This window comes from Loa loa (assembly GCF_000183805.2).
Source record: "Loa loa unplaced genomic scaffold supercont3.98, whole genome shotgun sequence".
NCBI classification, from domain to species: domain Eukaryota; kingdom Metazoa; phylum Nematoda; class Chromadorea; order Rhabditida; family Onchocercidae; genus Loa; species Loa loa.
Window position 1 is genome coordinate 1 of NW_018108278.1, and position 11,589 is coordinate 11,589.

The following is an 11,589-nucleotide window of genomic DNA, read 5'->3' on the forward strand; positions in this document are numbered from 1 at the left end:
TTATTATTATTATTATTATTATTATTATTATTATTATTATTATTATTATTATTATTATTATTATTATTATTATTATTATTATTATTATTATTATTATTATTATTATTATTATTATTATTATTATTATTATTATTATTATTATTATTATTATTATTATTATTATTATTATAATATTATTATTATTATTATTATTAATTATTATTATTATCACTATTATTATTATCACTATTATTGTTACTATTATTACTATTAATATCACCGCGAATTTTATAATAATGTTGCGTATCATTTTCACGTTTCCACGTACATAATAAAATAATTTAATTTTTAAGCAAATGCAGTAAATGGGTCATATCAAAGAATCTAATCTATCATTAAATGAAGTGTTGCATGTAGCACGTCAGATGATTCAGAAGAATGTGACAATAAGTGAATGATATGATTTAAGCGTAATGTTTGCTGGATGTAAAGGAACGACAATGAACTGACGGGAGTTTACTGAGTAAAGGTCAAATCATTACGACTAAAAAAAAAAGAAAAACAGTGAATTATACAATTTCAGTTCCTTAGAAAAGCAATAGATTAGGTACGAGGGTGCGGGAGTAACGAGAGGTGAAACACAAGAGAACCGGATGAGATATGTGGAAGCAGAGCGGAAAGGATAGGAGAAATATTTCATGTAACAGGAAGAAGTGGATTAAAAATCAAAGAATCTCTTTTAGTGGGAAACAATTATCACTATTATCACTATTCGCTAAACTGACGGAACTTTATACGTCTTTCAGAATCCTCGTCATTTACGTATCACGCAGTTCTGTAAAGTTAAAATGAAACAACATGGTCAACATCAACCAACTCCCCTTCTCTCCCTTCGATTATTTAGCTCAATGTTGGATTGAATATGGTTGCAATGACATCGGTCACGTTTTATGCAAATTACGACTGCACACTGATTGCATGTTTTATGCAAATTACGACTACACATTAATTGTTTCCAGTGAAATTCGCTTTCCAAGTTCGTATATAAGTGGTATTTGTTTAACGAAGTCGAGTGTCTGTTTCCATTTTGGGGTTTAAAGGAGGCAATTTCTACATTTCTTTTTATATTCAATATACATGCAAACAAATATGTTTGAAGCACGAGAGAACAGGGAATATTCGTGTCCGTATTAACCTTTTCTATCCATCTCTCTGTGACGTTTGCATTTCCGATCGCTAATGTCTCCGATTTCAAATGTTATAGCTTTCTCCGACCGTCTGGTAAATAATGATTTGTTCCAAAAAATTAGCGAAATTTTAACAAGCAAGCTATCTGATCCCACTATGATCTGCACCTTTATATTATGACCAGTTTAAAGAATGAAATTACAGAGTGAACGATCAGAAGTGCAGTACAGTATGCCACCTCATTTTGGCAGTTATATAAATCTTCGCAAACAAATGCCGCCATCCCCAGCTAAAAAGAGTCCCGTCAAATACAGCGATTTAGCACGAACCGATATTCAAAATCCTGCTAATCGGAAAGAAATTGTTTTCCAGCGGCCACGCATTCGTGAAATTCGATATTCTGAATTAAATCTGGAGATATTCCGTTACTTCCTTGTATGAAGGCTTGCTTTTTTCTATGTTTGCTGTTCAGTTTATTACTATCAGTGATGTAACTGTTGTCGTTGATAAGGATATATGATCATATTGAACGATTTCAGCGAAGTTAGCAACATCGAACATTTTGCCTTAATATCATAAAGGTCTAGCTAACTTGGACGAGACGATACTTGCTATAATTCATTGCTAACTTAATAGTATTAAAAATCTATTGAATAGAGTTGTCTATCACGGTCCTAATCTTACAGAGGTTTGCTGACTTGAACGACACGACAGATCTGTTACAGTTTTTTAGTTGACAGAAATACACATAATAACACGCGGCGGATTTAGTTCTTCCTCGCATATTTACCTTTCCATTTTACGTTATGATGGTGTGAAAATAAGCATTCTGAAAAGTTAACCTCTTCATAAGTCATGAGGTCATCCTATGCATTACATAACAACAAAGCTCATGTCCGGTTTTTTAAAGGAGAATATATGTCATCAAATCATCCCTTTGAATCTAAAGTTTTGATTAATTTGTTTGGCCACCATCTAGTATGTAGCACATCTTTATCTGTTTAAAACTTATGAATATATATATCTCTTCGTTGACATACTGTTTGCCACTAAACGGATTAGAGTTTGTTGGAATTCTCAATAAGATAGTTGGAAAGATATGTTTTTGTCCTTGAAATGGGAGTTCTTTATTAAAAAAAAGGAACATAACAACCAAACCATTTAAAAGGTCTTGAAGAACTGAAACCTAAAGTTTGCAAAAAATTAAGCTACCACAGAAAGCCCAGCCATATCACATTGATTTGACCAAAGATTCTTTTCTTTTCTTTTACATTAACAGTGGCATGAATGTACAGCCATATTTTGAGACATACGAATCTAATTAGCAATATACAAAAAGACCCTATCGCTTCTTCTTTTTATTGGTCTTACCGCCGCCAACTCCGCTACCTGAAGAAGCTTGTGATATTGTTCCCCCACCAACTTGCCGTGTTTTTAATTTTGGCACCATTTCACATGCGTATAACATCAGTGACATTCCTGCAATAATGTACAAACTTAAAAAATCACAATGGCTAACAAAAAAGTTTATAAAACCGAATTTCCTAAATCTATGAAGCATTTGTTAATATTAACTCGTTGGAAATTTCTCGTCACATAGAGAACCATCATCATTCCATAACTGTACTCGCACTCTCCCTTGAGCATTAGCATCACGATTCGGATCCAAAGGATGCATCTTTTGTTTCTGAAAGTGGAACAACTTGATAATAAATTAATTAAGCAAACAAAATAACGATGGAGACTGAAAAAAAGCAAACTAAGTGAATCTTTGTAAATCGGTCAGATTTCAGAAAAAAAAATTTGAGAAAAAAGCAAGTTTGTTTTCATTCAAAAATGCTCTTGTACAACTTGTTATCATCATAACTAAAAGTATAGCAGTTCTGAGGGAGTGAAAGATGTCATTTAAATGTCACAAATAGACCGAAAAATTTGCTATATCGTGAAAATAGGAAAATGGACGTACAAATAAAGTGATGGATGATATTATTAAATCGAAATAAAAGTTACCTCAAGTTTGACTTTCATGCCAGCATTTGACAAGATATCGTAAATTTCCTGTGCTGTTGGCGAGTCCACTGCCTTTAATACACTTTGCTTAGCAGTAAAAAAGTTCTAAAAATGATAACGAGAAAAGAAAAAAAAGGATGCCATACCTTATTCTTGTTCACTCTTCGCCCCTGTGCAATGGTCTTTCGAGAATTCATATACAACGGATATATGCATATCCATTTGCACTCTTCACTTGGTGGTTTCGTCTTATATTGTACGGCCATACTGTAAAATCATGGTAATGTGACTGAAACCAATTAACACAAATTAATATGCGGTAGTTGAGAGATTATTGGAAAGAACTGATAGCAAATAACGAATTTGAAAAGAATACGAAAAACAAATAAGTGAGTAAAAGGAAAGACGCTATTAAGAAATGACGAATAGGTAATATGCTGAGGAGAGAATAAAGCAATGACTGAGAACTCTCGGAGAAAATATCCTTACTGGGAAGGAGATGCAAGAAAAAGAGTCCATCCAAAGAAGTCCACCTTAAAGTCTACCTTAAAAATCCACCGTTAGGTTCCTCGCACCGAATAGACTACCCACAGGATCTTGCCAAATTTGGTCGACAGAAGCGGCCGCACCATGAAGTACCGGTCTAATCCTACTAAACTTGTGGCTACCTTTGGTTTTTTCAAAATATTCAATTCTGGTCAATTTGATAGGCTGCTTTACAGCGAAGAATTGACGTTAAACTTAGAGTCAGCCTGAGGTCAGCTTGGGATTTGATATTGTTTTTAAGTGATATATATGTTAATTGTGTAGTATTTCAAATAGTCATATCGTTAATTTGGCAAAGATATAGATGCACAGTGGTGAAGTGGGGTGTAGTTCGGATACGGAAGAATTATATGGTACTTTGAAAAGTGCCCAAAACCGAAAACAACGACAAGCCGGAGGATGGCAAGCCATTGGTATGTTTCGGTTGGAAATTTGTTAATTTTATTTCTTAGTAGCATAAATTTCCGACTATCTTTTACTTTGAAAATAGGACGATAATTCGATAATAAATCAGGTTTAATTTGAAATATTCTTTCTAATACCACACTTTGGTGCTTTTGGTTTTTTTTCTGGCTTTTAAAATGTTTTTCATCAGGTTTGGATCATACGCTTTTCAAAGGAATTCAGAAAAAAGGATTTCGCCAACCTACACCAATTCAACGCAAAGCGATACCATTAATTATTGATGGAAAAGGTTAAATTTCACTTTCATCGGTATGCTGAAGTACTCCTTTCTTTTTTTCTTGTCGAACTATTTAAAAGTCAACCTCACAGTTCAAAAAAGAAAAAAAACAAGTTACAAGCTTTGGGCCTTTCTTTTCACCATCTTTTCACCATCAGAATGTTGGGTTATGCAAAACTTTTTTGCTGGTGTTTGATTGCCATGCTAGGTGAAAGTAAAAGGAAAATCTATTTCAGGTTATAGAGCTACTGCTTTTAACGAATTTTTTTAGAAATTTATCATTTAATCTTTGCACGAACTGTAACGGTTTTACTGTTATTTTCAGATATCGTTGCCATGTCAAGGACAGGAAGTGGAAAAACAGCAGCTTTCGTCATTCCAATCTTGCAAAAATTAAAAGTCCGAGATATGAAAGGTATTCGCGCCTTGATCATTGAACCGACACGGGAACTGGCAATACAAACGTTCATTGTAGTTAAGGAGGTTGATATTTTCTTCTGATTATTAGTTTGCAATAGCATAATCCGAACAAAAGAAGGCGGTCAATGGACTGTGTATATTCCTGTAGTTGCATATAGTGATTCTAGAATTTAGTTTTTCGAATGCCAAATATGTTTTGAACTTAGAATCCAATGACGAATTATCTGTTTTGGAAGAGAAAACAAATTCTCACCTCCCTATTATTGACTCTTGATGGGAACCTCATTCGCGTTTATTAGCGATTGTCATGTGCGATAATTTCCAATAATATACTGCACTGGACTTTACCGATGTGCTAAGATAGATTTGCAGCGTGATGCAACTTAAATTTCTGTCTTTATATGTCTTTTGGAAGCGATTTAAATTTCCTTTATTTCGCAAATATTCAGATTCATTGTTTGTTTCTAGCTGGGAAGGTTTACTGGTCTACGCTGTGCAGTTTTGGTCGGTGGTGACCGTATCGAGGAGCAATTTCAAGCTGTCCATGAGAAGCCGGATATGTAAATATTTTCCTCATTTATCTGACTTAACAATTTCGCATGTATCTCCAATTGAAACATTTATCGACTTCTCAAAGACTTAAAAGTATGATTTCAGCGTGGTTGCAACACCTGGACGTCTGCTGCATGTTATTGTTGAAATGGACTTTCGTCTATCCGCAGTGCAAATAATTGTATTTGATGAAGCGGATCGCTTATTTGAAATGGGCTTCGCTGAACAACTTCACGTAAGTTTTTATCATTTGCTACCGAAATCGCACGAATCAAAAACTGCTTTGTTATAATTACAGCATCAGAAATTTCTCTTATTTTGAGACTTAACTCCTATCATCTATATGTAGCTGCAAATAAATTCCTGTGCAGAGTTTTTATCAGAAACCTTCTGGCAGGTAATAATAATGCTAGTCGCGATATCGATTACTTTTGCTGAAGTTAAGCATTTCCAGAAAGCAAATCAGGAGTATCGAGATCAGGGAGCTTTTTCGTTTCCAAAAGTTTTTTGATTTTTCCATCTCTAAAAATTCTTTAATGCAAAAGTTATGATGATAATAGCATACAATATATTTTAAGGAAGTGTTGAAGCGAATACCGGAAAATCGGCAGACTTTGCTTTTCTCAGCCACTCTTCCAAACAGTATCATTGCTTTTTCGAAAGCAGGTCTTTCAGATCCAGTTCTAGGTATTTCGTTATTTCTAATGAATGTATTGTAAATTTCGTCATGAAAATTGGCCATTGCGTTATGAGATTCATCGAATTTTAATGGATTTCTCACTACTGCATAGCCCATTTCTACAGCAAATTAAACCTTAAAAAAATCTACAACTTTCTTTAAAAGGAATTAAATAAGATTTTCTTTACTTCACTTTACTAAGAAAGTGTGGAAAAAAGATGAAGTTCAGCTTTTTTTTTTTAGTTCGACTTGATCTTGCTGAAAAAATAAGTGATAAACTGTCGATGGTATTCCTGTACTGTCGTTCGGATGATAAATTAGCGGCATTTATACATCTTGCCCGTGAAGTCGTAGCAGGAAATGAACAAACCGTTGTTTTTTGTGCTACAATGAAACATGTTGAATATCTAGCAGCAGTTGCAGAAAAAGCTGGAATCGATTGCGTGGTATTGTACAGCCAACTGGATTGTGTGGCCAGGAATATAAACATTCAGAAGTTAGTTATGACGGTGATATGACAGATATGGGGTGACAAATTGATATAATCATCATACCGTTTGTGAAAACCCCATCTCTAACAGCGATTATGTGACATTTATTTTGTGGCACACATCATTTTGGTTAGTTTGTTTCAGCGAAAAATTTTCGAAGTTTTAGAAGTTATTTCCATCAATGTCAAAAAATGAATTTGCAGATTTCGCAAGAAGGAATGTTCCTTACTAATTGTGACAGACATTGCGGCTAGAGGAGTGGATATTCCGCTTCTGGATGTTGCTATAAATTATCATTTTCCTCCGAAACCGAAGCTTTTTGTTCATCGTGTTGGTGAGTTCCTAATGTTTCCTATAAATCTCTAAATAAGGCTTTCTGTTATTCTCTTAGCTATTTATTTACTTTAGGTAGAGTTGCTCGTGCGGGTCGTTTTGGAAAAGCCATTAGCTTATTCGGTGCAGACGAAGTGCCATATGTTGTCGATCTCTTCTTGTTTCTGAGTCGTCCACTAAAATTCGCAACGACTGATTCAGCTAACAAAGGTAAACGTTTTATCAATTTTATTTTTTTCCAACGAAAAATTTTTTTCCCAACTATACAATTCTAATTAACACTACATATTTTAAATTAACACATGCATAATTAGTCGAAATCAATATTTATATGTTGTAAATTTTCCGATTGCAGATGAGACGTTGATTGGGATATTTCCAGATGATATCATTGATAGGGAGGTTGATTTTCTGAAGAATGTGCATGACAATTCGGATGAATTGGTAAGCTTCGAGATCTCAGCAGTACTTAATTACGTGAATCATTTGAATTGAAATTCAAATTTCAGGACGATCTTTTAAAAAAATCAGAAAATGCCATGCAAAAATACAAAAAAACTCGTCCACAACCATCAGCGGAATCAGTTCGTCGAGCAAAAGGTGAAATCAAGGCGACATTATTCAAGGCTGCGGTTCATCCATTTCTGCAGCAGGAATCACCGGAGGAAATTGTCAGGCAATCCCTGCTTCGACATTTGCACAATTTTAAATCAACGACAGTATGTAAAATTTTTTCCAAATTGTCATGATTGCTTGAAGATGAATGCATACAGGAGAGAAGAACGTATTTAATTACCGGAAAAATTGGTGAATTTTTTATGGAGTCATAGATTAGCGTATAGGCAGGATAATTCTTTTCCGAAGCGAACTTCTATCTCTACCTTTTTTAATGTGGAAAATCTCCCTCATCTCAAGCCTCAGTCAGTGGATCAAAATGTGTTTTTCTCGGTCTAACTATTTAAGTACGAAGTGTAATGGATTTTATCTTTGTCTGCGAAGGTTATTCAGGCTATTCGAAGCTATTCTTTATTCATAGTTGCAATTACAGACTATCTTTGAAATTCAAAGTGGCAGTAAAACGTTATCAGCAGCTGTTATGAAGGAAAAACGTAAAGCTCATCAGAATTATATTCACTCTAAAACTGATTCGGATAAGTGCTCAGACCTCGACCAGCCAGAAATAACTAATTCTACATATGAACCAAGTGAGGATGTTTTGGTGAGTTTGACCATCGTAAATTATTTCTTTTCCTCTTTCATCTGTATAAATTCCACCATTTTCTAGTGATACCATCTTTATAAGTACTCTCTTCTCTCTTATAAAAATAAAGAATTTTCAAAGCCTTGGAACATTTACTGTAGCATGCTGAAACGTAAAATATAGCTAGCGCTAGAGTTGCAAGATTCTGTATCACTTAGATTCACCCAATCAGTGTCAAGTGTTACCCAGTCAATGTTTCTTCGAGTGCAGTACACGGTTACGGATATAGATCATATCTAACATACTCTATTAATTTTCTTCAAGCCATAGCGATAACACTGATGCTATCTGTGTAACTAAACGTAATATGCTTTTTAAGTGCTTTTCAAGTAAGAGCAATATGTTTTTTAAATGATTGAGTTTTCTTCATATTATAAAACATCGTAATGATTCAGCTTTTGATTTGAATATAAGGTGTATTTCGGACTGCCTTATGCTGATTAAGACAATTATTTCGTGAATTCATTTTTTCAGAAAAATACATTTCAAACGGTGATAAAAAGTACAAAATTTTCGGCGGTAAATGCTTTGATACAAAAACCATACAAGGAAAGAAAGCGAAAGGCTGATGAGCTGTTAGAAGAGAAGAGAAAGCATTTCATTGGTAATTATTTCCGAGTTTTAACGTGACCTTCATTCTTTGCGTAACAGAAGTCTTTAAATAGTGTTTCGTGTCATGTTTTTAATTTTGATATAATGTTCTACACCGCGGTGTTTTTGATTTACCTTGTGGAAATTAGAAGGATTTAGTTTAAAAGATAAAATATTAGTTTTTTTTAAAGCTTATGCACCTGCGGAAGCAAATGCAGAACGTGGCTTGGCAGTGGATCGTGATTTTAATACCTTAGCCAAAGCAAGCACTATAGAAATTCTTGCTGACGATGAAGTTGGTTTGTATAAACAGGAAAAACGCAAAAAATGGTTAGTTTTGATTTCTTCAAAAATTCACAGTTTTCAACATTCAGAAACGTTGAAAGATTTTCAAATATAACTGTACTAAATGTTATCAAACTTGATGCCGTGAATAATTCGAGCAAAAGCATTTCGAAATAATAAAAGAAGTCGGCACTATACTTTGAAATGCACGTTTTGATGTTTTGCTTGTTTGATTTTATGGTATATAACATATACACTTGTGTGTACCTCTCAAGGATGTCTTAGAAAAACCGGTGTTTCATGATTTTCAACAGGTGCATCTGATGGTCTAATACTGAACTTCTTGAAAACTTTGGACATGTTTTTGTTCTCTATCTCAATGTATAATATAAAACTGATTGTCAACGTATTTCACGATGTTCGAAAAAAATTGCAATTTTTAGGGACAGGAAGCTGAAGAAGTTTGTTGGTGATAATGGCGACGATTCAAAGAAGAAAATACGTACAGAAGATGGAACTTATTTGCCGGCGACATACAAAAGTGGTCGTTATGAGAGATGGCAGAAGAAACAAAAGTTGGAATACCAGAATAATGATGATGAAGAGACGATTGACGCAAGGATAAAGCAACACGATTTCAGGGTTTGTTATTTTCAAGTTTCAGCTAGCATATTGTTTCATTCTTACATTATATTTATTTCCGAAAGAAGTCTTTAAGAAAATGATTTACTTTTATGGAAGAGGTGGTAGATCGGAGTTGAAAAAGGTTACACAAAATAGGTCTAGTATAGTTATCATGACTAATCTTTTCTAAGAATCATGCTCTTGTGATTTTAGAGGCGTAGCGGCAACCGGAAAAGAAAGGGGCGAAATAAAACGGGAAGTAAAGAACTAAAAGCGCCACGTTCTGAACTGAAAACTTCTGAACAAATCCTAAAACAGAGGAATAAAAAAGCAAGAATTCAGTCATATCAAGCCTACAGAAGACAGCAAAATTTGAAGAGGAAAGGCTGGACTGGGAAAGGAAGGAATTGATGGTCTTATTGAATATCTCGATATAATCAGTATTGTGATTTTTGCAGTCATCATCTCTTTATTTTTTGTTAACTTCGTTAAATAAAATATTGTTTAATTGTAAGTGACATGTCAGCTCGCTTCCGATACTGAGTCATGTAGAAGTTGACTCGACAGGGTAAAGTTTCGAAGGCTTAACTTTTCATAGTTAACCTTTTATAGTAGAGGTTATTGCCAGATTACATGTGCATCTCAAATAATGAAGGAACACTTAAATAGTTCTACATGATCGCGAGGTAAAGAATGATATGGCGAAAGTGGTAGTGATAAGTGTGTATTTTTATTGGAAAATATTGATTCTGGTAAGGATTCATATTGCAGCAATCATTAAGGGTGTAGAAAATGATTCCTTTACTGAAATGTTAGTTTGTCAAGGAGAATTTTCAATGAGTTAAGTGTAATTCGTACTCGGAAGTTATAAAATAAATCATTCATTACTCAAAGAATGGTGTTGGAAAAACTCCAAAAATCATAATGCAAATTTTCTGTCGGATTACCGAAATTAAAGCTACGTCCAAATAAAATTTCCGTAATATCCAACAAACGGGATGACGAAATCTTGTAAGTAAAATTAAAGCAATGAAGAGGATATAAGCTAACAATAGCGTAAAACAAAAACGTCTCAGTACTTACACAATAGACAGTGTTAAAGGCTAGCCATACCTCCATGATAGCCTCGATGGAGCTTACAAAGCTCCTCCCTAATCCATATATATGGAAAAATCCCGAGACAGACAGTTGAGGTCAGTTTTTACAATCGAGCAGACGATACATCCTCTTCGCTTATCCTCCGCGGCTAAACCACAACCAATATCTTCGCATATCCGCCACCATTGGACAACAAACTACGACATTCTTCTATTCGCTAAATACATTTCCCGTAACATATTCCCAACTCAATGACCTATCAACTTACCGACAGTCAAATTATTGGTCCAAGGCAACGACAAGGAGTTTGTTAGTTGATCACATTATTTGTTTTTGTATAACTCATTTATCATTGCTTAACAATTCATCGTGTAATATATATATATATATATATTTTACACCTTTTTTTTGTTAACTAGTAATATTGTGCAAGAACAGTATTACATCCCGAATAAATCTGTATCGCCGAGAAACGAATTCAACAGGAAAACAATTTCCCAATAAATGGATATATATTACTTAGGAATAAGATGATCATCTTAATTAATTTGACGATTTAAAAAATATACTCATAAGAAAAGAAGTCTACTAATCAAGCTGATAAGAATTTTCCCCTAATAACATCATAATCCACGGCTTTCTACAAAATCCCTAATATCGATATTTCAAGTTTTCTGAGCAAAATTGTCGCTGCAAATTCATATATCCAGATTATTCTTATTCTACTGGTTTGAAAATACATTCGACATATATATATATATATATATATATATATATATATATATATATATATATATATATATATATATATATATATATATATATATATATATATATATATATATATATA

General features: G+C 33.7%; 3 protein-coding genes across 3 annotated transcripts; 2 read left to right on the top strand and 1 right to left on the bottom strand.

Annotated features, from left to right (window-relative positions):
• Positions 1 to 1,371: 1,371 nt before the first annotated feature.
• LOAG_08894 (hypothetical protein) lies at positions 1,372 to 1,608 on the top strand (the record flags this gene model as incomplete). Its single annotated transcript, XM_003144424.2, has 1 exon — positions 1,372 to 1,608. A coding segment is annotated over one exon (237 nt), but the record flags the coding sequence as incomplete, so codon positions are not given.
• Positions 1,609 to 2,509: 901 nt separating this feature from the next.
• LOAG_08895 (SRP19 protein) lies at positions 2,510 to 3,443 on the bottom strand (the record flags this gene model as incomplete). The annotated part of the gene is made up of 4 exons (XM_003144425.1): positions 2,510 to 2,646; positions 2,743 to 2,854; positions 3,178 to 3,249; positions 3,324 to 3,443. The coding sequence occupies 4 exons, from the start codon at positions 3,441 to 3,443 to the stop codon at positions 2,510 to 2,512; spliced, it is 441 nt and encodes a 146-aa protein (XP_003144473.1).
• Positions 3,444 to 3,874: 431 nt separating this feature from the next.
• Positions 3,875 to 10,125, top strand: LOAG_08896 (DEAD/DEAH box helicase). The gene is made up of 17 exons (XM_020447821.1): positions 3,875 to 3,934; positions 4,028 to 4,136; positions 4,319 to 4,417; positions 4,731 to 4,888; positions 5,294 to 5,385; positions 5,483 to 5,612; positions 5,956 to 6,064; positions 6,300 to 6,552; positions 6,751 to 6,881; positions 6,956 to 7,090; positions 7,236 to 7,324; positions 7,390 to 7,599; positions 7,929 to 8,099; positions 8,616 to 8,745; positions 8,924 to 9,062; positions 9,461 to 9,659; positions 9,855 to 10,125. The coding sequence occupies exons 2-17, from the start codon at positions 4,028 to 4,030 to the stop codon at positions 10,050 to 10,052; spliced, it is 2,352 nt and encodes a 783-aa protein (XP_020301986.1). The 5' UTR covers positions 3,875 to 3,934; the 3' UTR covers positions 10,053 to 10,125.
• Positions 10,126 to 11,589: the final 1,464 nt, after the last annotated feature.

What these genes read in the sequence shown, in the direction of transcription:
- LOAG_08896 (XM_020447821.1), top strand. Translation starts at nt 4,028, where the DNA reads ATGCACAGTGGTGAAGTGGGGTGTAGTTCGGATACGGAAGAATTATAT. An exon ending in GAAGAGAAAGCATTTCATTG is followed by an intron (nt 8,746 to 8,923) that starts GTAATTATTTCC and finishes TTTTTTTTAAAG; the next exon opens with CTTATGCACCTGCGGAAGCA. An exon ending in TAAAGCAACACGATTTCAGG is followed by an intron (nt 9,660 to 9,854) that starts GTTTGTTATTTT and finishes TTGTGATTTTAG; the next exon opens with AGGCGTAGCGGCAACCGGAA.